Source organism: Thunnus thynnus, chromosome 19 (genome assembly GCF_963924715.1).
Source record: "Thunnus thynnus chromosome 19, fThuThy2.1, whole genome shotgun sequence".
NCBI classification, from domain to species: Eukaryota; Metazoa; Chordata; class Actinopteri; order Scombriformes; family Scombridae; genus Thunnus; species Thunnus thynnus.
The window spans coordinates 10,248,307-10,269,524 of record NC_089535.1 but is presented as its reverse complement, the minus strand read 5'-3'; the positions used below and the strand labels follow the sequence as shown (position 1 = coordinate 10,269,524).

At 40.7% G+C, this 21,218-nt stretch overlaps 3 protein-coding genes across 15 annotated transcripts in view; 2 read left to right on the top strand and 1 right to left on the bottom strand.

Moving 5' to 3' along the window:
* Positions 1-1,735: 1,735 nt before the first annotated feature.
* On the top strand, positions 1,736-3,952 carry dnlz (DNL-type zinc finger). The gene is made up of 3 exons (XM_067574839.1): positions 1,736-2,182; positions 2,284-2,423; positions 3,721-3,952. The coding sequence occupies exons 1-3, from the start codon at positions 1,862-1,864 to the stop codon at positions 3,872-3,874; spliced, it is 615 nt and encodes a 204-aa protein (XP_067430940.1). The 5' UTR covers positions 1,736-1,861; the 3' UTR covers positions 3,875-3,952.
* Positions 3,953-5,037: 1,085 nt separating this feature from the next.
* On the top strand, positions 5,038-8,379 carry uck1 (uridine-cytidine kinase 1). The gene is made up of 7 exons (XM_067575108.1): positions 5,038-5,222; positions 5,739-5,898; positions 6,773-6,869; positions 6,976-7,118; positions 7,204-7,298; positions 7,403-7,451; positions 7,542-8,379. The coding sequence occupies exons 1-7, from the start codon at positions 5,133-5,135 to the stop codon at positions 7,733-7,735; spliced, it is 828 nt and encodes a 275-aa protein (XP_067431209.1). The 5' UTR covers positions 5,038-5,132; the 3' UTR covers positions 7,736-8,379.
* Positions 8,380-9,002: 623 nt separating this feature from the next.
* rapgef1b (Rap guanine nucleotide exchange factor (GEF) 1b) overlaps positions 9,003-21,218 on the bottom strand; it is a 47,616-nt gene continuing 35,400 nt past the window's right edge. For 7 of the 13 annotated variants that reach the window (XM_067575096.1, XM_067575094.1, XM_067575101.1 and 4 more), the window contains 15 exons: positions 18,623-18,772; positions 17,971-18,063; positions 16,840-16,925; positions 15,573-15,678; positions 14,693-14,768; positions 14,198-14,282; positions 13,678-13,770; positions 12,310-12,495; positions 11,075-11,159; positions 10,866-10,960; positions 10,665-10,743; positions 10,473-10,574; positions 10,230-10,327; positions 10,011-10,139; positions 9,003-9,767 (listed from right to left, as the gene is read on the bottom strand). In XM_067575096.1, the coding sequence (XP_067431197.1) occupies positions 9,617-9,767; positions 10,011-10,139; positions 10,230-10,327; positions 10,473-10,574; positions 10,665-10,743; positions 10,866-10,960; positions 11,075-11,159; positions 12,310-12,495; positions 13,678-13,770; positions 14,198-14,282; positions 14,693-14,768; positions 15,573-15,678; positions 16,840-16,925; positions 17,971-18,063; positions 18,623-18,772 (1,614 nt within the window). In that variant the 3' untranslated portion in view covers positions 9,003-9,616. The remainder of the gene's footprint in view (positions 9,768-10,010; positions 10,140-10,229; positions 10,328-10,472; positions 10,575-10,664; positions 10,744-10,865; positions 10,961-11,074; positions 11,160-12,309; positions 12,496-13,677; positions 13,771-14,197; positions 14,283-14,692; positions 14,769-15,572; positions 15,679-16,839; positions 16,926-17,970; positions 18,064-18,622; positions 18,773-21,218) is intronic. The other 6 variants (XM_067575100.1, XM_067575103.1, XM_067575106.1 and 3 more) reach the window with 2 other exon arrangements.

Sequence of the window (21,218 nt, the reverse complement as noted above, 5' to 3'; positions counted from 1 at the left end):
GACATTTATTATAGGTGATAAATGCGACATCTGTGCTGACATGTCTTTTTTTATTAATACAGCACACAGAAACAGCATGTTGACTCACCACAGAGGCAGCATTTCAGCACTGGGAGCCCTCCCAGTTTCAAACTGACTGCAGTTTCCCCTAAACAATCTACCCCCACCTCCCCAAGCAGGATTAAGCAACATACCCTTCAGTCCAGCTCACTAAATTGAACTCTTCAGACATTTGTGCGTGCCAAGGTCATTTGTGGTGATTGCTGGACTCGTTCACCTCAGCTATAAACTCTTGCAGCAACCTTGGCCTTAGCCAGCTGGGACAATAATGAAAATTGTTTTGTTATAAATACTGTTCCTATTTCTTCCATTCCCTCTAAAGCCTTGGCAAACAATGAGGTGATGATAACTGTCTGTGGACAACTCAGCACATTAATACTAGTATAATGTAGGAGGTTGGCGCTGATTTACGCCCCACCGGCTATCCCTGATGTATTTTGAGGCTGGGAGGAAAATCTGAATCGGAAGGGTGATATCTTCTGAAGTCTTTATGTCACCCTCTGGTGGTTGGGTTCAAATAAATGACTGTCTTCTCCATTAGAGGATGGTTACTGAGCCAAAAGTTAAAGTGGATTCTTGTTGGTCAAAATAAACTCCAGGCAAACACATTGTTTTGGAAGAATGCCTCCACACCAATCAGGGACAGTCGCAAATTACAGTGCCAAGGCTGGCAGCACTGTTTCAGATTAACAATATGCATCACTCCCCAGAGTAATTTACAGTAAATTGTGTGGGCGTGTGATTATGAGGAACAATGTTAAAATACTTTGATCTTTGACTGCGATTGCAGTATTTATACTTGCGCTTTGAACTTCATCAAACAAAACCATACAGTTTTTTGAAATGGTCAGACTAAATTGACCATGATATTGTCATGACTTTGAGATTGTTTCTGGCAAACGCTCAGTTTCTGGTTCACCTTCTTAGACTGTTTTACATCCTTAATTTTATTTCCATTTTCTGTGATGGCCCTCATTCATTCCTTATCATTTTCAAATAACAGCTGATTAATCTGTATGAGCCTGTAAATGATGATGGATTCAGTTGTGTTACATTTGGCTTTGATGCATTTAATACCTTTGATGGAGCTTGTGTGATTGATTATACTTAAGTAAATATATAGAAGTATTATCAGCAAAATAAACTACATGTAAAAGTACTCATAATATATAACGGACAGTTTCAGAGTATCTTATTATCCAGCCTCTATTATTATTATTTATAACAGGATATTGTTACTTGGTGCATGAATTTGTAAGCAACTTTTTGCTCTTTTGTATTTGAAATCTAAATCCGCAATCTAAATCCGCAAAATTATAGTAAGTAATAATAATAATAATAATAATAGCTTAATAATAATAGCACAATCTATGCAAAGTGATACCAAAGTGATTATTAATCTTATTCCTCATTTGCGATTACATCTACTGGAATGTCATCTCAATGATAATCACTTTCATTTTGTTGTAGGAACAATTTGTTAATAAAGTTTGTTTCTTAAAAAATTTTATCTGAGACTAACTAATTAGATTGAGAAGATATGAGATGTTTTTGTTGTTGTTGTTATTGTTTTTTCAATATTGTAAATACTAATCATTCTGACCCACACTCCATACCAGTTGGTGGCGGTAATGCGCCAATTTGTTGTTTGCCAACCGCCAAGACGAAGAAGAAGAAAGAAGAAGCAAGAAGAAGAAAGTCAACAAATGTGATCATCAAACCGCGACTAAACGCACTGATGAAATCGCTTGTATTTCTATCTTCTACTCCTTTCAGCCTTTAAACCGACACATCAACAGTCATGTCGGTGTTACAGACGCTTCTTGTCCGCTTACCTTCATCACGTAGTTCCGGGAAGATGCTGGCGGTCAGCCGGTTGTTGCGGTGTTGTCACGGTCGGTTTCACTGTTGTCCTCCAGGACCACAGACGACCTCAGTCCGGATCTTTGACAGGTTTCTGTCCACACAGCAGAATCAGCACAGCTTTCATCAGCTGTTACCTGCTGACAGAAATGAAGCTGATCTGAGAAGATACAGAAGATTTTCCACAACTCCGACTGTCAGAAGTGATGCTGTTGGGAAGATCCAGACAACACATTATCAACTGGTTTACACATGCAAGGTATAAACCAGATGTTTTTATTTTCTGGTTGTTTTTTTAATGTTATTTCATTTTCATTGGTTGTCCTGCTTCATGTGGATTAATTCCAGCTTTATTTGCAGGTTTGCTCCACCAGGTCCATGCAGAAGATTTCCAAGCTGTCGTACCACAAAGGTGTTGTGATAGTGACATGTAAGGGATGTAAGAACCACCACATCATTGCTGATAACCTCGGCTGGTTCTCTGACCTGGAGGGGAAAAGGTTGGTGGTGCTTTGAGCCTACGAACATGAAGCAGAATGTCATTATAATTATCCCAGTTACAGCTTGTATGGTTGCACTGGTGTTGGTGTTCTTATTGGTGGAGTCCATTCATGTGTTTTGTAGGGCTGCAACTAACAATTATTTTCATTCATCTGGATTATTTTCTAGATTAATAATTTGCTCTATAAAATATCAGAAAATGGTGAAAAATGTTGATCATTGTTTCCCAAAGAACAAGGTGGCGTCCTCAAATGTCTTGTTTCGTCCCGACCAACAGTCCATAACCCAAACATAGACTAAATAAACCAGCAAATATTCACATTTTAGGAGCTGAAATCAGAGAATTTGGGGAATTTAACTCAAGAAAATGATTAATTAATATCAAAATAGTTAATTTTCTGTTGGAACTTAACATAAACAAACTTTAATTTCCCTTTGGGATTAATAAAGTGCTCTATCTGTCTGTCTGTCTGTCTTTGATGAGAATCCCTTACTGAGGAATTGTATAATTGTGTGTATATACTGAGGAACAGTTTATGAACTGAGTCAGACAGTTTCCAAATTAAAAACATGTTGAGCTGTAGATCATCAGGAAATGAATCAGCAACTATTTTGATGATCGATTAATCATTTTTCAAACAAAAACTTCCAAACAGTCATTGTTTCCAGCTAGTTAAAGCCATAAAACCATAATAAACATTTCTTTGGCCTTTTCTGCACAACAACTTCTTGTTACTTATTGGCCAACATGTACGCTGGTACAGATAGATTTGTAAAAAAGTAATATTGACTGATGATTCAGCGTGGCCAATTTATTGTCTCTAGCTCTACATGTGATGCCAATACTATTTGAATGGATTGATAACATTGTTAAAGGAAAATGGTTTCAAGTGTGTCTTAAAACAACAGTCAAGTGTCCATATGAACACTGAAAGAGGTTTTCCTCTGTAATCATTCCTCCTGTTCATAGTGGCTATTAAAAGATCCCCTTCAAATGCACCTTCAATATAAGTGATGGGGGACAAAATCCACAGTGTGTCCACACAGTCATTTTGTGCAAAAATGCTTTTAAAAGTTTACGTGAAGCTTATATGAGGCTTCAGCAGTCTGAGTTAGACATATCACATTCACAGTCTTCATCACAAAACACTGATGAGATTGTCAACCAGCACCTCTGTGATTATTTAAGTATGTCTGAGGAGCTCAAGCAGCACAAAATCCACTAAAGAAATTGACATGTTTGATTGTACAGTGTATTTCTGAATGACTTATGTGCTGCATTGCTGTTCACTTCAGAAACATTGAGGAAATCCTCGCTGCCAAAGGAGAGACGGTGAAGAGGGTTGAAGGAAGTGATGCTTTGGAGATCGTGGTGGATGAATCCAGCAAAGAGAAGTTACAGCGTGGTGAAGACACTGAAAAAGCAGACAGTGACCCAGACAAACAGTAATACTGTGTTTACACTGTATATGTATATTGTAAGATGTTTATATTAAATTTTATAATAAATACAAATCTTTTTAATCTATGTTGTTTTTGTTGTTGTGTGGTCAGATCAAGGAATAAAGAAATGAAATAGAGGCTGGAACTATGATCGCAGCTACTTCTTATAAATAAAACAGATGTGTGTTTATTTCAAACTCATACGTACATTTACTCAAGTACTGTACTTTAGTACAATTTTGAGGTACGTATACTTTACTTGAGTATTGTACTTTCTACTCCACTACATTTATTTGACAGTTTTAGTTACTCTTCAGATGAAGATTTGACACAATGGATGATATAACAAGCTCTTAAAATACAACATAATGTTAAAGATGAAACCAGTGGTTTCTAACCTTTTTGCCTTGTGACATCTTACAAAAAGCAGTGTGAAGTCAGGGGCCTCTTTCAGATGTTTTTGAGTTGTTAACAGCTCCACCAAATAGTGATTTTTCCCTCTAAACTTCTCACATGGTTTCATTTTAATAAATGTTCAAATGATCCAATATTTCACCACACACCAAAGATTAGAGAAAAAGTCCAAAAACTGAAAACAGATTTGTGTATCAGAACTTAGTTTTTTCTTCTTTCCTCTCCCATTAATCATCCCACGACCCCTCAGATTTATCTGGTGACCCTTTGGAGGGGCCCGACCCCTAAATTGGGAACCACTGGACTAAACTAGCTAAGTGTATATAAAGTAGTTGAAACTTGCTCCACCTCCAGCAGCTACAGCAGTAACTTGATAACACTGATGCTTCAGTATTAATAATCTAATGATGTCATATATAATAATATATCAGTCAGAGGGACCAAACCACTACTCTTACTGTAATACTTTAAGTACATTTTGCTGATAATACTTATATACTTTTACTTATGTAAGATTTTTCATGCAGGAATCTCACGTGTAATGGAGTATTTTTACATTGTTGTATCAGTACTTTTACTTAAATAAAGGCTCTGACTACTTCTTCCACCACTGTATTTAGAAACACTAACATAATTTGTACTTATAAGTCATCAATAATTTATATAAGTAGTAATTTATCTTATTTTATGTAAATATTTAATGAATTCCGCTCCAAATTGTCCTGCAACGATACTTTCGCTTGAGAGATCGTTCTCGCGAGAACAGCGCGTTGTTGTTGATACAGATAGCGCAGCTAGCACACTGCCGAGGTATCTAGATTTCTGCAGTCTTCCTTCTCTTTTGGACTGCGATGGATGCCTCCGGAGCCGTAAACGAGGCAGAGAGGCCACGGCATCGACCTTTCCTGATTGGGGTCAGCGGAGGAACTGCCAGCGGCAAGGTCAGTCATTTTTTTCAGCTACGAGATCTCCCAACAACGAAATTAGCATCCCGAAGGGTTTAGCTTAGCTTGTTAGCAACATTAGCATTCATCAAACTGTCAAACCAGCTGGCACGCCCCCACTTTCTTAATGAAGATTTCTTTTATATTATTCTGCTAACATGCTAACTAAAGCAGTTACTACATATATGCTCTGCTACTTTTTAACGCTTGTGCCAGCACACTTTGGTGACGTTTTAGCGCCAAAGAGCTTCATTTAGCTAACTAGCCGCTGTGATGAATTTGTCAATTCCATCTCTGTGCCAGACGGAGTCAGCTGATAAACAAACTCCGAGAAGGTCACACTTCAGTCCACACTGTTGGACTTTTGTTCCCCTATATTACTCAGGAATGCTACCACAAACTACGTTTTGTTTCGCTAGTTTAACTTATTAAAGCTTTATGATAGATCATAAATAATTACGACCCCCATACGTCATAAATAATACTTGAGTGAAAGAAGTTTTTGTGCCACAGTCAACAGTTTGTGCCAAGATCATGGAGCTCCTGGGCCAGAACAAAGTGGACCACCGCCAGAGGAAGGTGGCAATTGTGAGCCAGGACAGTTTCTACAGAGTCTTGACTCCAGAGCAGAAGGCAAAAGCGCTGAAGGGCCAGTACAACTTCGATCATCCAGGTAGTATCCATTTGTATTAAATGCCACACCCCTGGAAAAAAGGGATAATCAAATTAGCAGCAAAATATCACATTGGACTCATACTGGCCCATACAGATGTATAAATGGTCTCCAGTAATTACGCAGTATTAAATTATGTAGCTGGATGGATGGATTTAGACTAAATAAGAGTTTGGACTGGATTGTTGCTGCTGGCTTGGTGTTGGATGAAATACAAGCCCTGGAAAGTCTGAAAAATTGTGTAAGGTACTAGATCAGCTGGATGTTGTGGAATACATTTTCTTTTTTGAAAAATGTATGCATATACAGTAGAAGAGAGCGTAAACCATTAGTCGATTGACAGAAAATTAATCAGCAACTATTTTGATACTTTAATTGTCAAGCAGAAGACCAAATATTTAATGATTCCAGCCTCTCAAATGTAATTATTTGCTGTTTTTCTCTGTTTTACATTAGTGGGTTAAATATCTTTGGGATTTACTATATTGGTCAAACAAAACAAACAGTTTTCCGATGTTTTATAGACCAAACGATTAATTGATACTGAAAATAATCGTGTATTGCAGCCGTAAATTAGTGCACACCCTGTTGCATATACACAAACTGTCACATATTTATTGCAAATATATGTGACAAAGGCAGTGTATTCTGCAGCTAAAAAATAAACAGACATCTTTCCAGCTGATATGCCACACTTGCATGCTGCAAAGAACTGCTAACACCAGGGTTTCCTGGACCTGCTATGTACTATCATATGTACTAGCATGTGCAATAAACCTGTATTATACATCACACCGTCCAGACACTACTGAGCACATACTGCATACACGGCAACGTTTACCAAATTCTACTGTTTCTGTTTGATATCTTGCAGAGGCATTCGACAACAAGTTAATGTACAAAACCTTGAAGGACATCCAGGAGGGGAAGGTGGTTGAAGTGCCAACGTACGACTTCGTCACCCATTCCAGGTAAAAAAGGAAGCATTTTACATTTTACACATTGTTTCAGCTCTGAAGAGAATCCCTCTGGTTTTTTTTTAGTGCTGTTATGTGAGAACTGTGTGTGTTTTTACAGGCTGGAGGAGCGGATCACAGTTTACCCAGCAGACGTGGTCCTCTTTGAGGGGATCCTCGTCTTCTACCCGCAGCAAGTGCGTGATATGTTTCACATGAAGCTCTTTGTGGACACAGATTCAGATGTCCGACTGTCTCGCAGAGGTACTGACGTCTCCATCACACACACACACATAATACTCCAGATGTTATCACAGTATATGAATGGTTTGATGTTATTTTCCTCTAGTTCTGAGAGACATGAGCAGAGGGCGGGACCTGGAGCAGATTCTCACTCAGTATACGACATTTGTCAAGCCTGCTTTTGAGGAGTTCTGTTTGCCTGTAAGTATAATGGTCATTGATGATTATGTGCCTATTTTTCCAGAGTCACATTCACTCAGCAAACATTACCAATCACCTCACATTTATTTTTTTCTCTCTCTCAGACTAAGAAGTATGCAGATGTCATTATTCCAAGGGGAGTTGATAATATGGGTAAGTCTCATTTCCGGTCATTTTCTGCCAGTTTCTCCAGCATCATGAACGCTTCACAAACAAAAATACTCTGGATTTGTCTCTCACCAGTGGCCATCAACCTCATCGTGCAGCACATCCAAGACATTCTGAACGGCGACCTCTGCAAATGGCAACGCGGGTCCATGAACGGTCACGGGCGGAGCTTGAAACGGGCCATTTCTGAACAGGGCGACCTGCAGAACGGAACTGCTAATCCTTCAGGAAAGAGGGTCCTGCTGGAGCCCAGTAGTCGGCCCCACTGAGACTGTGCGGACTGATGCGTTCCAGACTGTGAATATGAGCTTTTGAGTTGCTGCTACTGATTTGTGGAGAGAAGGTCAGCAACCGTGTTGTCAGTCTCTGCAGCTTTTTAAAATAATAAAAAAAAAACAACTATCCACAATCCCACGGTGCAAGCATTTAATGCTGCAACCACTTCATAATTTTACTGTAATTATTGGTACATAACCAATGTTCTGATTATGCTTCTCATGTGTAACAGTCTTCCATGATACAGTTTGATTTTTTCAGTGTTGACTGTGGTCAGATAACCTGTTACTGAAATGGAGGGTAGGAAGAGTTATTGAAGTTTAATTTCAGTCACGCTTTTGCACTTTGATGTTATATTTTTACTTTTTTGTTGCTTTAATGAAAATTAATATATTTAAATTATATTAATACTAATCTGCTGCAAATATCCTTTTACTTTCTGTTTCTGTTTTTCATAACTTATTGAAATGAAAAATAGGCCAGACGGCTGTGTGTCCTAGTGGTGTTAGACCTAGATTGCTATTAGGTGCTTCCTTTTGATTATTTACAGCTGAATTACATGCCTTAACTTTTTAAAAGTTCATTTTTCCACTGACCATTCTGTACAACAATAAATGGAAATCCTGTTTTAAAGTTTTTCAAGTGTCAGCTATGTTTGAATCGTTGCACAGAAAATGAAACTTGTAACCGACACGACGTTATATAGAAACAGAGCTGTTTGTTTTATTGGAGTTTGAGAGCACAGTGTGATGTGTTGGTTTTGACCATTATCCCAAAAAAGAGAAAAAAAAAAAAAAAAAAAAAAAAAGAATTGAAAATGATTTACTACAGCACATTTTTGGAATGACAAACACACAAGTCGCCGAGGACTTCAGTCTCACACGAACACTTTCACGCACTGACATGACTGGGACATGATTGTGATTGCCTGATGGGGTTTTTTTTTTTTCTACACTTGAACACGGCACACAATGATTTCGGTATGACATACATAGATCACAGCATCTTTAGTAATTTATCTTTTCGTGTTTTTGCTTTGCTTTTTTTAGTGCACATACGTATGGCACTTGGGAGAAGCTAAGCTCTTCTCATAAGCATAAACATCCTTTTTAAGAACAAAAGGAGCACTGTATATAATACATTTCATAACCATACATGATTCTTAACACAAAATGTTTCAAAACAAAACTCATAGGTTTCCAGTCTCTAATGGTCATCCTCTCTTCAAGTTCAAATCCCCTCAACTGCCCCCCTCCTTTCTCCCTCCCCCCCCCCTCACCAAGCAGAGTCTCCGCTCCGAAGCCTGCGTGTTGACGTCACAGTTCATGGCAGGTCTCTCTTAAGGTTCTGTTTTTTAGGGGGAGTCGGGGGGGGAAACGGGGGGGTTGCAGAAGATGACCAAGAAATGGCACATACATAAAGGAAGAGGAAGGAGCAACTCTGAGAGTAATGGACCATTCACCTCAATCTCACACACACGCAACAGCTCCACTCTAAAACAGAGAGCCCAGGGAGCAGACTTTGGTTATTTCCGTAGCGTCTCCCTGTCCGCTCTGTGTGATTCTTCGCTCCTCCTTGGCACCAGGATTTCCTCCCATTTCACTATAAGTCACTCAATCTCTCCCTGTCTAAACGCCTGAGCCACAGTAATCCCAATTATAATCTCCCAGAGCAGCAGAGCTCTTTGTAAACCTCAGCCACGCTTCAGTCGTCTGTAGTTTGTTCTGCATTTTTCCCCCCACAACGAGTCTCCCATTAGCTCCAGCGGATAGCTTCCTGTTCGTCTTTCTCTCAGTCTGTAGTAAAGTGGAGTTAGTGTCATGAAGCACAGTTGGAGGTCAGTCTCGGAGCCTCAGGGCAGAGGCCCGCCGGCCCTAGGTCTTCTCCTCGCGGTCCGTCTTGCGCCTGGCGATGTTCCTGGGCTTGATCTTCAGCGACAGCTCCCACAGCGCCTCCTCTGCCAGGTGGTCGCTGAAGTCGTTGAAGAACGAGACGATGTCCTCGTTGCGCTTCAGCTCATAATGCCTGAGATAAGAAGAAGAGGTCAAGGTTTAATAAATGCAGCGATTCATTAGTTCCTATAGAGATCAAAGCAATGTTCTGTTCTATTAAAATTGAATGAAAAACAAAGGAGACGCACGTTATATTTACTGCCGGTGGCAAACAAGTGATGACATTTATTACTGTGATTAATGCTTATGAAGCTTCCTATTAATATATCAGGATTATGTGCATCTTTTCATCATTAATTTATCCAAGGAAACTTACACTTGCTGGAAGCGCCGCATGCTGTCCAGAATGTTGAACTGCTGCCAGCGTTTGGAGAAATTGACCTTCCCGTCTATGAGGTCAGGGTTCCCCAGGTGGACGAAGGTCAGATCCTGGAGAATGAGACCCCTGAAAGGAGGAGGAGGAGGACAGATAAAATAAATCAGAAACAGTGAAGTTGTAGCTGAGTTTAAACGTGTAAAACATTCATACACTTACAGGTACGGGATGCATGGAGGCTCCACTTCAGCCAGAGCAGCTCTGTACGCTCTGAAGGACGAGGAGCTGTCAATCAACGTGCAATATTCCTCCAATCCCTGAGAGAAGTAGGATAAAGAGGAAGAAGTGTGATGTGACAGAGAAGCAAAAAACTTGACCACTAAACCATCATCGGACATCACACCTGTTGTTTAACATGCTGAGACGTGACTCCTTACAGTCCATCCTGTAAATGAAACTCACCTCTGAGGTCTGTTTCTGCCACTCCAATCTCCGGATGGGGGCTGAGTCCAGGGCGGACAGTATTGCCAGGTAGGAGTTGAAATTATTCAACTTTCTTAAGTGCTGTAATAATAAATTTGTATACGTGTTAATAGTGTTACACGACGAGAAAACTACACGACAGTTCGGACGTTCAAGAGTTCAGTAACTGACCTTCATTATCTTGATGAACTTGAGAAGCAACTTCTCTCTGTCTTGGGCTTTCTCCTGCTGAATTATCAAAGAACGGACCCTGAAGGATAAAGAGAAATAAACAGTGTGGCGTCAACATGTATGTGGGTACGAGAGGGAAGCCAAGAAGACCGATCACAGACAGACGAGACGAGAGGACACAAAGTGGTTTTTTGTTCTTACCAATAGCTCATGTTGTTAAAGTGCTCTGTGAACTGAGTCAGGTTTGGACTCTTCTCCTCATTCTGTTCCTTGGCCCAAAGCAACACCTCAGGAATCTGGGAGGAAACAGAAGAATTAAGAGTGCAACTTAGTGTTAAAGCCTCTACAATCAAAATAAACAAATACAGAGAGGATCGAGAGCTAACGCGAACAGGGAGAAGCCGCCGTACCTCAATTTTATAGAAGAGTTCAGCATCGAGAAGAGTCAGCTGATCAGCAATCTCATGACTACGGAAATCATGAAGAGTTCCAGGCCTGTTAGGACACACAAACCGTTAGATGATGTCTTCAACTTTTTTTTTACAAAACATTAACATTACAGATTAGCAGCAGCCACAGAACTGGAATGACTAGAAAGGATCTTTCTAGAGTATCACGGTCATTCCTTAAGATGCAGTTTAATTGCTTCTAAAAAATGTGTGATCATGAATATTACAGTCAAACATCTACATACATTTTTTATGCATACCAGCTTATTTAATTTAAAATAGCTTCAGTTAGTTAGGGTTATCCATTAATTAAGAGATCTGAGTATACTTTGTTTAAAAAATGAAGTTGAAGGAGTATCTGTGCTCTTTATTGAATTAAATGTTTTGTAAGTTGATTGCAATTGTATTTTTATGGTCATTTATATATTTTTCTCATTTTTATATTTATAAATTTCTGTAACCACTAGGAGTAGATATTGTACATTTTAAAATGTTCAAATGTTTTTTTAATAATTGTATTTTATAAATTTTTAAGTGGGATTTGCAGCAGATGGAAGTAAACACTGATCAAACATTACATTAGTCAAAATTCCTTCAAAGCAAAGATAAAAAAAAGTACATAATAATGAAATAAAATGATTAAAACTAATTAAAATAATACAAATAAACAACAACAGATATTCTGGTTAAAAATAACAAAAAAAACTGAACCCAACCTCAAGATGAAATAACTTTTTCACATGAATATTTAACATCATGATAATAAAAATAAACTTTTCCAATGTGTATTTTTCCTGCTACAAGTAACGAGATGTCTTCCATTTATTAACTCTCCATATGTGGTAATGTTGTGAACGTTATTTATCTATAAGTCACATGACTAATTGATGAGCTGTATATGAGGAAACTGATGTTTTTTTAATCTGTGATTCTGTGGAAACATTATAAAACATTTAAGAGATGCTATGATGATATTATCATCTGGGAATGAAGACTCTATAAATTTTAATTCTATGAGTGTAGCCTTGTGGTTTCTAATGGCCATTCAACCAGGCAATAAATAAAACACTATTTGTTATCTTCAAGGACGATACTGAGCTGTTAAAAACAGAGTAGAGTTACACTTGGACTATCGACGCATCCCATACAAGTTCAGAAAGAGATGACCCCCGTGACCCCCCCACCCCACACCGTACCTTGCAGAGACCCCCCGGGCAGCGAGCGGCTTGAGGGAGTTAGTGTAGCGCAGCAGTTTCCTCTGCTCCACCTTGTCCAGGATATTCTTGCGGAGCACGCGGGCGAGGCTGAGCTCGCCGTTGCACACCAGCGTGAACACCAGGTCCATCAGCTGTTTCAAGATGTCTTCCGTCAACTCCACCAGGCTGGAGGTCCGAGGAGGAGGAGGAGGAGGAGGAGGAGGAGGAGGAGGAGGAGGAGGAGGAGAAAATAATTTTTAACAAAGATTCAAGTTAGTGATGGGAGCAAATAGAAGAGCAGAATGCAGAACAATTGAAGCGGTTGTTGGTGATGAAATACGCCTGTTCATGAAACCATGAAATCTCAATTAAAGGGAGATTCATAAATGTTCCCCATGTCTGATAAACGAGTTGATTTATGCTCGTGAAAGTGTTTCCAAATGCTAGAAACTAGCTAAAATCCTGGAGGCTGACACACAGAAGAAAGGGAGAGAGAGAGACTTGTTCTTGGTTATAGCTGTCAGCAGAACAATAAAGTACAGCTGTTAGGATGATTGAGTCCAAATAAACATCAAACAAGTCTGCAAGTCATTGTTACTGGGGCGGTTTCGGGGGCGTGCTCTGTTCCTCTGGCTTTTTGGGGAAACATACTCTACTTAATTACTTAATTACTGTAACTGAAAGATGCCTTTTCATAAATGGAAGATTACAAAACAGACAAAGAAAGGCTTTATTTGTTTATCCGAGCATCAGATCAATCATTCTTTAATGAACTCAAAAAGCTTAACAAGGTGCAGCTTGTATCGAGGTGTCACATGTTGAGTCTATAAGCAGTTTAACCACAGAGTGACGTTCCCTTTTCAGACTGTTGAATCTGAATCATCTTTATACTATTAAGTATTTAATAAAAGTGCAATAAGCATAACTAATGCAGCAGGGTTTTCATATCTTGGTTTTCTCACCCACTATCTTGTGACCCTTTGGAGTGGCCTGTCTTTGTAAACAGTGTGTTCACGGAGTACATTTCTTCAAAAAAAAACATTGTTTACATGCAATACCGAGATAATTGGGTTTGTTTCTTTCAGCGACGGAATAAATTCTCCTATTTAAAAGTGCTAGCAAAGTCGTTTCTAAACTTGAAAACTGCTTTTATTCATTAATTCACTGAGAGACTCATTTTCTTCTCTATACTTCACATCTACTAGTTTACTTGTTCTCCCTGAGGAGGCGCACCACACACACACACACACACACACACACACACACACACACACACACACACACACACACACACACACACACACACACACACACACACACTGAAAAGATCTTCCTCAGATGAAGGAAAAATGATTGAGTCCTACTCACCACAGCTCGTCCACCACACGAACCAGCACGAAGAACGTGTTCTTGCTGACGCGTTTCTTGAAGGTGTCCGGACTGTGGCAGAACCGGGTATATGTGCTTTGTGGTCAAGGACGACGACAACAAAACACAATAACAACACACTTCACTAAAAGATTTGACATCTTTTCTGAGGAGAAAGTCAGTCATTCACATTACAGCTGGCTAAACTTCAGACGGGAAAGTTTATGACACTTTTGCTCTCTTGAGGTGCCATTAAGCAAGGCACACAATCGCAAAAAACAGTTTGTGTAGCGACTTAAAAACTAAAATATCAGTGGGGGGGGGGTTGTGGTTGTACTGCAGGTCTCCATCTATGAATGCTTAACTTAAAAAACCTGGAAAAAAAGGGGTATACAAGATAAACGACTCTTACCTTGGTAAATAAGGATAAAAAAAACAAATCACTAAGCGAGAAAAAAAGACAGCCGACAAAGCAGCGATTAAGCTCTGAGTGACACGTTGAATGATTTGAAAAGGATATCTGTAGTGTAGCTTCTTAATGAGGTCCTCGGGGGTTATAAAAGTCCTATATGTAGTCAGAAAGGCTTCACAGTACAAAACAAGATCTGTCAAACAAAAAGAACAGAGAAAAAGCAGCATATTTCAGTTTGACATGCAGCCAAAGTTCCCAATTAACTGACCAAAGCTGAAAACACATCATCAAACGTGAAGCCAGAACGGCAGGCTTCATACCCAGACTGACACGTCGCAAAATAACCCAACCAAGAGAGAGAGAGACTGAGGCTATTTAAAAACTGATCTGATTGCTCATATGAGGGCAGATTAGAAAAGTCATAACATATCAGTCAAACGCTTTTTACGAATATAAATACATCTGTCTTTGAATATGAAATGATTGCAGGCCTGTCAAGCTAGCAAAACAAAGCCGTAGCAGTGACCCTGAAGCACAGTGAAAACATACTGCACTGTACATAACAGATGTGTCGGCTGAGTCTTCCTGTGTGCTGTACTGTACCTTTGCGGTCTGTTTCTGTAGCGTGGACTAACAGAATGTCTCCTGATCCAGCGCGAACGTCAGGGCCGTCGTCATTCTGGGAGGAAGAGAGAAAGAAGAGAGAGCGGATTAGGAACAACGAACGATAAACAGAAAGATAGAGGGAGGTGAATGAGACTGTAGGTGGGGGGGGAGAGAGAGAGAGAGGAAAAGAGTGGTTAGAGTTGACGTGGAGTGATGCAGTCTAGCCCAAAATGTTGCGTGCACCTTTTTCCTCCTCCTGCCTGTTTACTGAGCAGCCCCCCCCCCCCTCCCTCCCACCTCCACCCCCCTCGCCGCCTCTCCCTGTCCTGCACCAGTTCACTGATGTCAAAAGAAGAAAACTTGTGTGTGTGTGTGTGATGAAAGCAGCACCGGTGCACTGCAATATGTTTCCTGTAACAGCTCGAAATGTCATCACAAGCTATAAATCTCCCCTTCCCTCCCTAGTTTCTGATCTCTCTGTATCTCTTTTGTAAATCATCGCTGTCACATTGCACCCTAACCTTGCAGAGTGGCGAGCAGCGTTTTCACACATCTGTCTGTCAGACTGCACCACACAGGACAAAGGAGGAGGATGAGGAGGAGGAGGAGGAGGAGGAGGAGGAGGAGGCGTAGGAAGAGGGCGGTTTGTCATTATCGGTGCTGCAGTATCCGAGACTGGACTGCAGAGGGCAGCAGCGGCTGTCGGTGGTGCATCGGTGGATCTGATTTCACATCTGAGTGACTCAGTGACCTTTAGCCTGCACTGGACTAATAGAATAAAATGTGCTTTGTGTGCTGCTGCTGCTGCTGCTGCTGCTGCACTGTTCTTTAACAGGAGCTTTCTAAACACAGTACACAACATCAGCGGTTATCTTACCTCTTGTTTTAGTGTTATCCTGTTCATAATCTCCTTGTGGTCTATGAGGGAGAGCTCATCAACGTCTTCCTCATCGCTCCCGGCCGACTCGGTTGACTTCTGCCTCCTAAAAACAAAAGAGAAACAAGCATTACCATCACAGAAATACTGACAAATGACTATCACTGTGTCCCAAATCCATACTACATACTAGAGCTGAAACAATTAGTCAATTCATTGATTAGATGATTGACAAAAGATGAATTGAAAACTATTGTGAGCATCAATTCATCCTTTCTGTCAATTTTCGAGCAAAAATGAAAAACATGGCAGTGCTCTGGGAGATAAATAGTTACCGCGTTTGCCTCATAACTGCAACGTGTCTGGTTCGATTCCAACCAGAGACCTTTGTTATATGTCAAAGCATCTCTCTCTCTCTCCCCCCTTGTTTCCTGTCTGACTCTTCACCGCCCACTACCCAATAATGTCAAAAAATAAATAAATAAAATAAAAACATTCGTTGATTTCAGCTTCTCTAATGTGAATTTGATGAATTAAATCTTTGTTTGTTTTTTTTGCCATGTATGATAGTAAACTGAATATCTTCGGTGGAGCTGCAATTATTAGTAGATTAGATAGCATCGATAGCAAAATAATCAGCCACTATTTTGATAACTGATATATTGTTTTAGTCATATTTTATGAAGAAATGCCAAACATTTGCTGGTTTCAGCTTCTCAAATGTGAAGTTTTGCTGTTTTTTTTCTGTTTTATGTATCTGTACACTGATTATCTTTGTGTTTTTGACTGTTGGGCAGACAAAAAAACATATGAAGATGTAACCTAGCCCTAATCTTTGGGTTTTGGACTGTCTTCTGTATAAAACAAAAATAATTTGAATGTCATCTTGGCCTCTGGAAATTTATAAGGTGCATTTTTTTTAATTCTATCTATTTTCCAACATACTGACAAAACAGACTGATCAAATAATCATTAATTACAGCCCTACTTGATACTAATTCTAATCACATTTCAAGTCTGTGGAGCGTTCACACTTGAAAATAAAGTACTCAAATCAGTCCCTATGCATAAGAAAAACTCTACACTATTCTCCCACAATGCAATGCAAAAAGGGAATAGAGAACCTGCTCACAGCTGAAAAAGAAAATTAAATGGCAGTATACAGTATACTACAAATATCAGTGTAGTACATGCTGTATATGGTTAGTATGTAAGCGGGACACTTATAGAACCGCTGAGGTTTGAATGTAAACATCACAACCCGTACCTTTCCTTGTCCAGAGCCTCCTTGCTATTGGTGGATGGCATCTGAGGGGTGGGATCTTGAAGTACATCGTCGGCTGCGATCGTTTCCTAATCGATGGGTGGGAGAAGCAATAATCAACATCTGTAGGTTTCATGGAACATTATTGGTGAAGGGCTCCATGCAGTTACAAGAGGGTTTGCTATGGATGAGATCGTATGAACCACCAGGATCTCATGCAACATGTTTGGTGGTGAAGAGGATGGATGCTTTGTAAAAAAAAAAAAAAAAAAAAGTGTACATCTCTATGTTTACACAGGATCATTATTGCCATTAGTGTTGAGTCAGATTAGGTTCAAAAGGCTGATGAGTAAAATGCAGTTTTTCCTCAGTATGAACAAAGAAAAACCCAACAGATGAGACCCAAAAACACGACACCAAAGGGTAGAACTCACACACACCAAAACCGCCCCTATTCAACACCTCTTTTTCTTACAAATACATACACACATCACACACAAACATGCCTAAAATACACCCCAAATACACACACACTGACTGACCCAAGGGAATGTAAACACAACCACACACGCGCTGCCTGTCACACATGCGCAGGTACATGTACATGTACATAAGCTGTTATGGGGGATTTGTTATTGGAAAATTGAAAACTGGTGAACCCCCCCCCCCCGTTTAGAATCCCTTCTGGAGCGGCGACGTTGTCAGGTGTTAGATTGGAACAAGGTTAAACAAGGCTCGTTACAGTTGAGGCGCAGCCAGAGAGACAGCGGTCACCAGCCAGGCAGTCAGAACGACACACAGATGGACACCAACCACAGCACATGAGTCCTTTTTTTTTTTTTTTTTTTTCGCAGACAAACCCGTGAACCTGAAGTCATGCTCAGTCAGGTTTGGCTACATTCACCTTCCATTTTCAACGCCATCAGTTCAAGACATGAATCAATAAGAGCTGCTTGGAGTTAAAAAAAAGAGAGAGAGCGAGTGGCTCGACTCGTATCTGCCAGTCAAACGGACTCTCTTTGCTTCAAGTCCCTCGCCACATTTTTTTTTTTTTTTTTTGAATTGATTCATACCCTGAAGTGATGGGACGTGTAAATGGAGTTAACCTTTCACCCGTGGCGGTCAGCTACTTACTCTGAGGGAGAGAGGCAGCTCCCCATTGGCCTGGCTGGACGAGTACAAGTTGACGTACTCCCCCTCCCCGCCCTCGTCGTTCGCGCTCTCGCTCTACGGGAAAAGAGGAGGGACACAAACCGAGGCGTAAGGGAGCGGAGAGGGGCACAGTGAGTGTTTTTTTGCTTAAGGGGTTGGGACAGACGTCAAGTGTGAAACTGTGGCTAAAGGAGAGATAGCGGGCTAGCCGAGGTCTGGTGGTTGGCACGGGTGAGCGGTGCGTTTTCTCCCCCCGGCTCAGTACCGTCGTGACCACCAGGTGGCAGTGGAGTGCATCACTTGTATAGGTAATAGTATTTACTGGCAAAAAGAACATGCAGTGCAACATGCCCTACTGGGATTTTTTTAAGCCTGATAATCAGACGGCAGACAGTTTGTGGGCAGTGATAATGACAACAAGATGCCATTAAGTGAATGAGTCACTATATTATCATCTGAGCAACACTACTGAACACCAAACTGTAATCTAACACCAATCTGCCAAGGAATGAGGGGTCCAGTATCACATCTTATTATCTAACTCTGGAGAGCTGTTATAATATATCCTCATTTGATAAAAGTATCCGTCTCGGTGCTTCCGACATCCATCCTTCTGTCTGTTTCGTGAGCTCACCGCTGAGGTGTGGAGAGAGTCAGTGAGAGAAGACTCAGAAGGAAGACAGACAGCCACAGAGCCCAGTGAGCCAGCCAGGGAACCGTTGGGCCCGCCCCCGCCGCCGCCATCCAGAATGGTGGCATTGGTCAAGGCAACCTGGTCCAAGCTCTGTGATAGGTGGAAAGAAGGAAAGCAGGGAAAGAAAAAAAAAAACAAAATAAAAAATAAAAAAGAGAGGACTAAGAGATTAGAAAGGTGAAGACAGAGCAGGTTGGAAAAAGAAGCTGAACAATAAAGAAGCAGAGGAAGGGAAAAAAAATAAAAGTGTTCACCTCATTCTCCAACACCTTCAATTAAGCCTGGACTATGGGAGTGATGTGCCTGAACATGAAATACACTGCACACACACACACACACACACACACACACAAAATGCAAAACTCGAACCAGAAATATCTCCAGTGAGAGAACATGGAGGATGACAGGAAATGTCGACCAAGGAAACACACAGATAAGCTTGCATCGACTCTGAGTGTGTATATGTGTTTAGACAACAGATGTCTTTACGGTGAGTGTGTCTGTGTGTTTGTGTGTGTGTGTGTGTGGCCAGCAGAGGAGATGCCTGTCTACAGGGAGGTTGCACTAACCTGTTTTAACAAGTTGCACATACCAGCCCTGTTCCAGCATACCAGCATAAAGCGGTACATACACAGATACGCTGATAAACACACCGCACACACACACAAACACACACTCGCGCTGACACACACATGCACGCACATGTTCACGCAGGATCAGCTGGGAAATTAAGGCCACTTATTCTCCATTTTTCTATAGCGGCGGCCTTAAAAACGTTGGTGAAATTACTTAAGCGAACCTGTCTACACTAACAGCAGCGACACACACACACACACACACACACACACACAAGAGGAGAGACGTTTCCACATTAAAATGAACTACTGAATATTTCTTCTTTTTCCACTCAACATATGCAAAGCAGCTTTCCTGGCATGCCTTACCTCCCCCATGACATCCCCCCAAAAACATCATGCCCCAAGGAGTTGAGGAATGCAAACATTCCACAGAAAACAGACAAATGGGAGGTGTGGAAGAGTGTGTGTGTGTGTATGTGTGTGTTTTTTTTTGGAGGGGGGGATTACAGCATGATGGGGAGGGGGAGACTAGACAGATAGGAGAAAGTAAGAGAGCGCGGACAGTGACTGACGCTGGAAGATGAAGGAGACGAAGAGGAGAGAAGAGAAGAAGGAATGTGTTTTCCATCAGGTCCATCTGGTGTTGCATTCCACCGGAGATACCCTGAGGGAGATCCACGCCGTGTTTTAGCGTGCCTCGCACACCACAGGGTCATCAGGGGTCAACTAAGTCCCCCCCACCCCACCCCACCCCACCCAAATAACCCAGGACTGAGCCACTTGTAACACATAGTCCACTATGAGGTCAGGGTCAGGCCCTAACTAACTGGAATATAACACAGATTAACCGCAAGCTAATTCATTAACAAGGATCTGTTGATGGTTGAAATGTTCCAGTTGGACCAACAAAGGATGATTTTGTTTATTTATTAAGCATCAACCAAAGGTCTGACAGTTGTGATATTTGGTTGAGCTGCTTTTAATCCGTTTGCTGCAAACACACAACTCACTGACTGCATCTCTGAGGTTGAAGTGAAACGAGGTAAAGGGTCAAAGTCATGCGGAGGACAGGGTTTAAAATCAAATTTAATGCTTTTTTAAGGAAATTTTTTTTATAATTTAATACCCTTTCCACAGCAAAACAAATGCACATTAGAGCTGAGATTCATGTGTGAAATCAATTTGACAATATTAGTAGAGATATTTTTCTGGATAATTTTGTATCTCCATATAACAATCATATCTAAAAATCACAAAGTAATCAAATCAACGGCAAATGCAATGAACTGTGTCCAAGTTTACATTAGATAAAACGCTTTTAGTTAAAAAAAAATAATTCAAAATTTAAATTTTAATTACAATTTGTGTGGAATAGTTAATCTTGACCACACTGTGTAAAACAATAAGGCTGTTCTGGTGGTTCTAGCAGCCACAGAGTCAGCTGTAGTTAAGATACATGTTACAGTATATCCACCTTTCATCCACTTTAACAGTCCATTAAATCTGTAAACTCCAGCTAAGCGGTCACTAAAAGTCTGCTCCTCTCCTTCGTGACGCATACTGGCCATTGCGGCTCCGCACTATAAACATTATTATCCAGATTCTAGCAACTATCAGAAATAAGTGTCTCCTCTGAACCCTCCTGGCCGGCCGTCTTTAGCTCATCTGTATTGTTTTGTGTGCTTCTTTATTCCAGGAGTGAGTCACAACCGAAGACTGAACCATATTTAAATGAGTGCATCCTGTGGGGGGAGATACTTCTAATGCATCTAGGCATCACCTCAAAATTTAAGCCCTACCATAATTAAAAAATACGACTTTTTAAGACATTTTATGACCTTAAATTCTGAAAATCTTATTAGAGACTCTTTAAGGACCCGTGGGAACCCCGGAGGAATGCTTCCATTCAACACACAAACACACATCCTGGCTTGCCGGAGGCTGATCAAAACCACAAC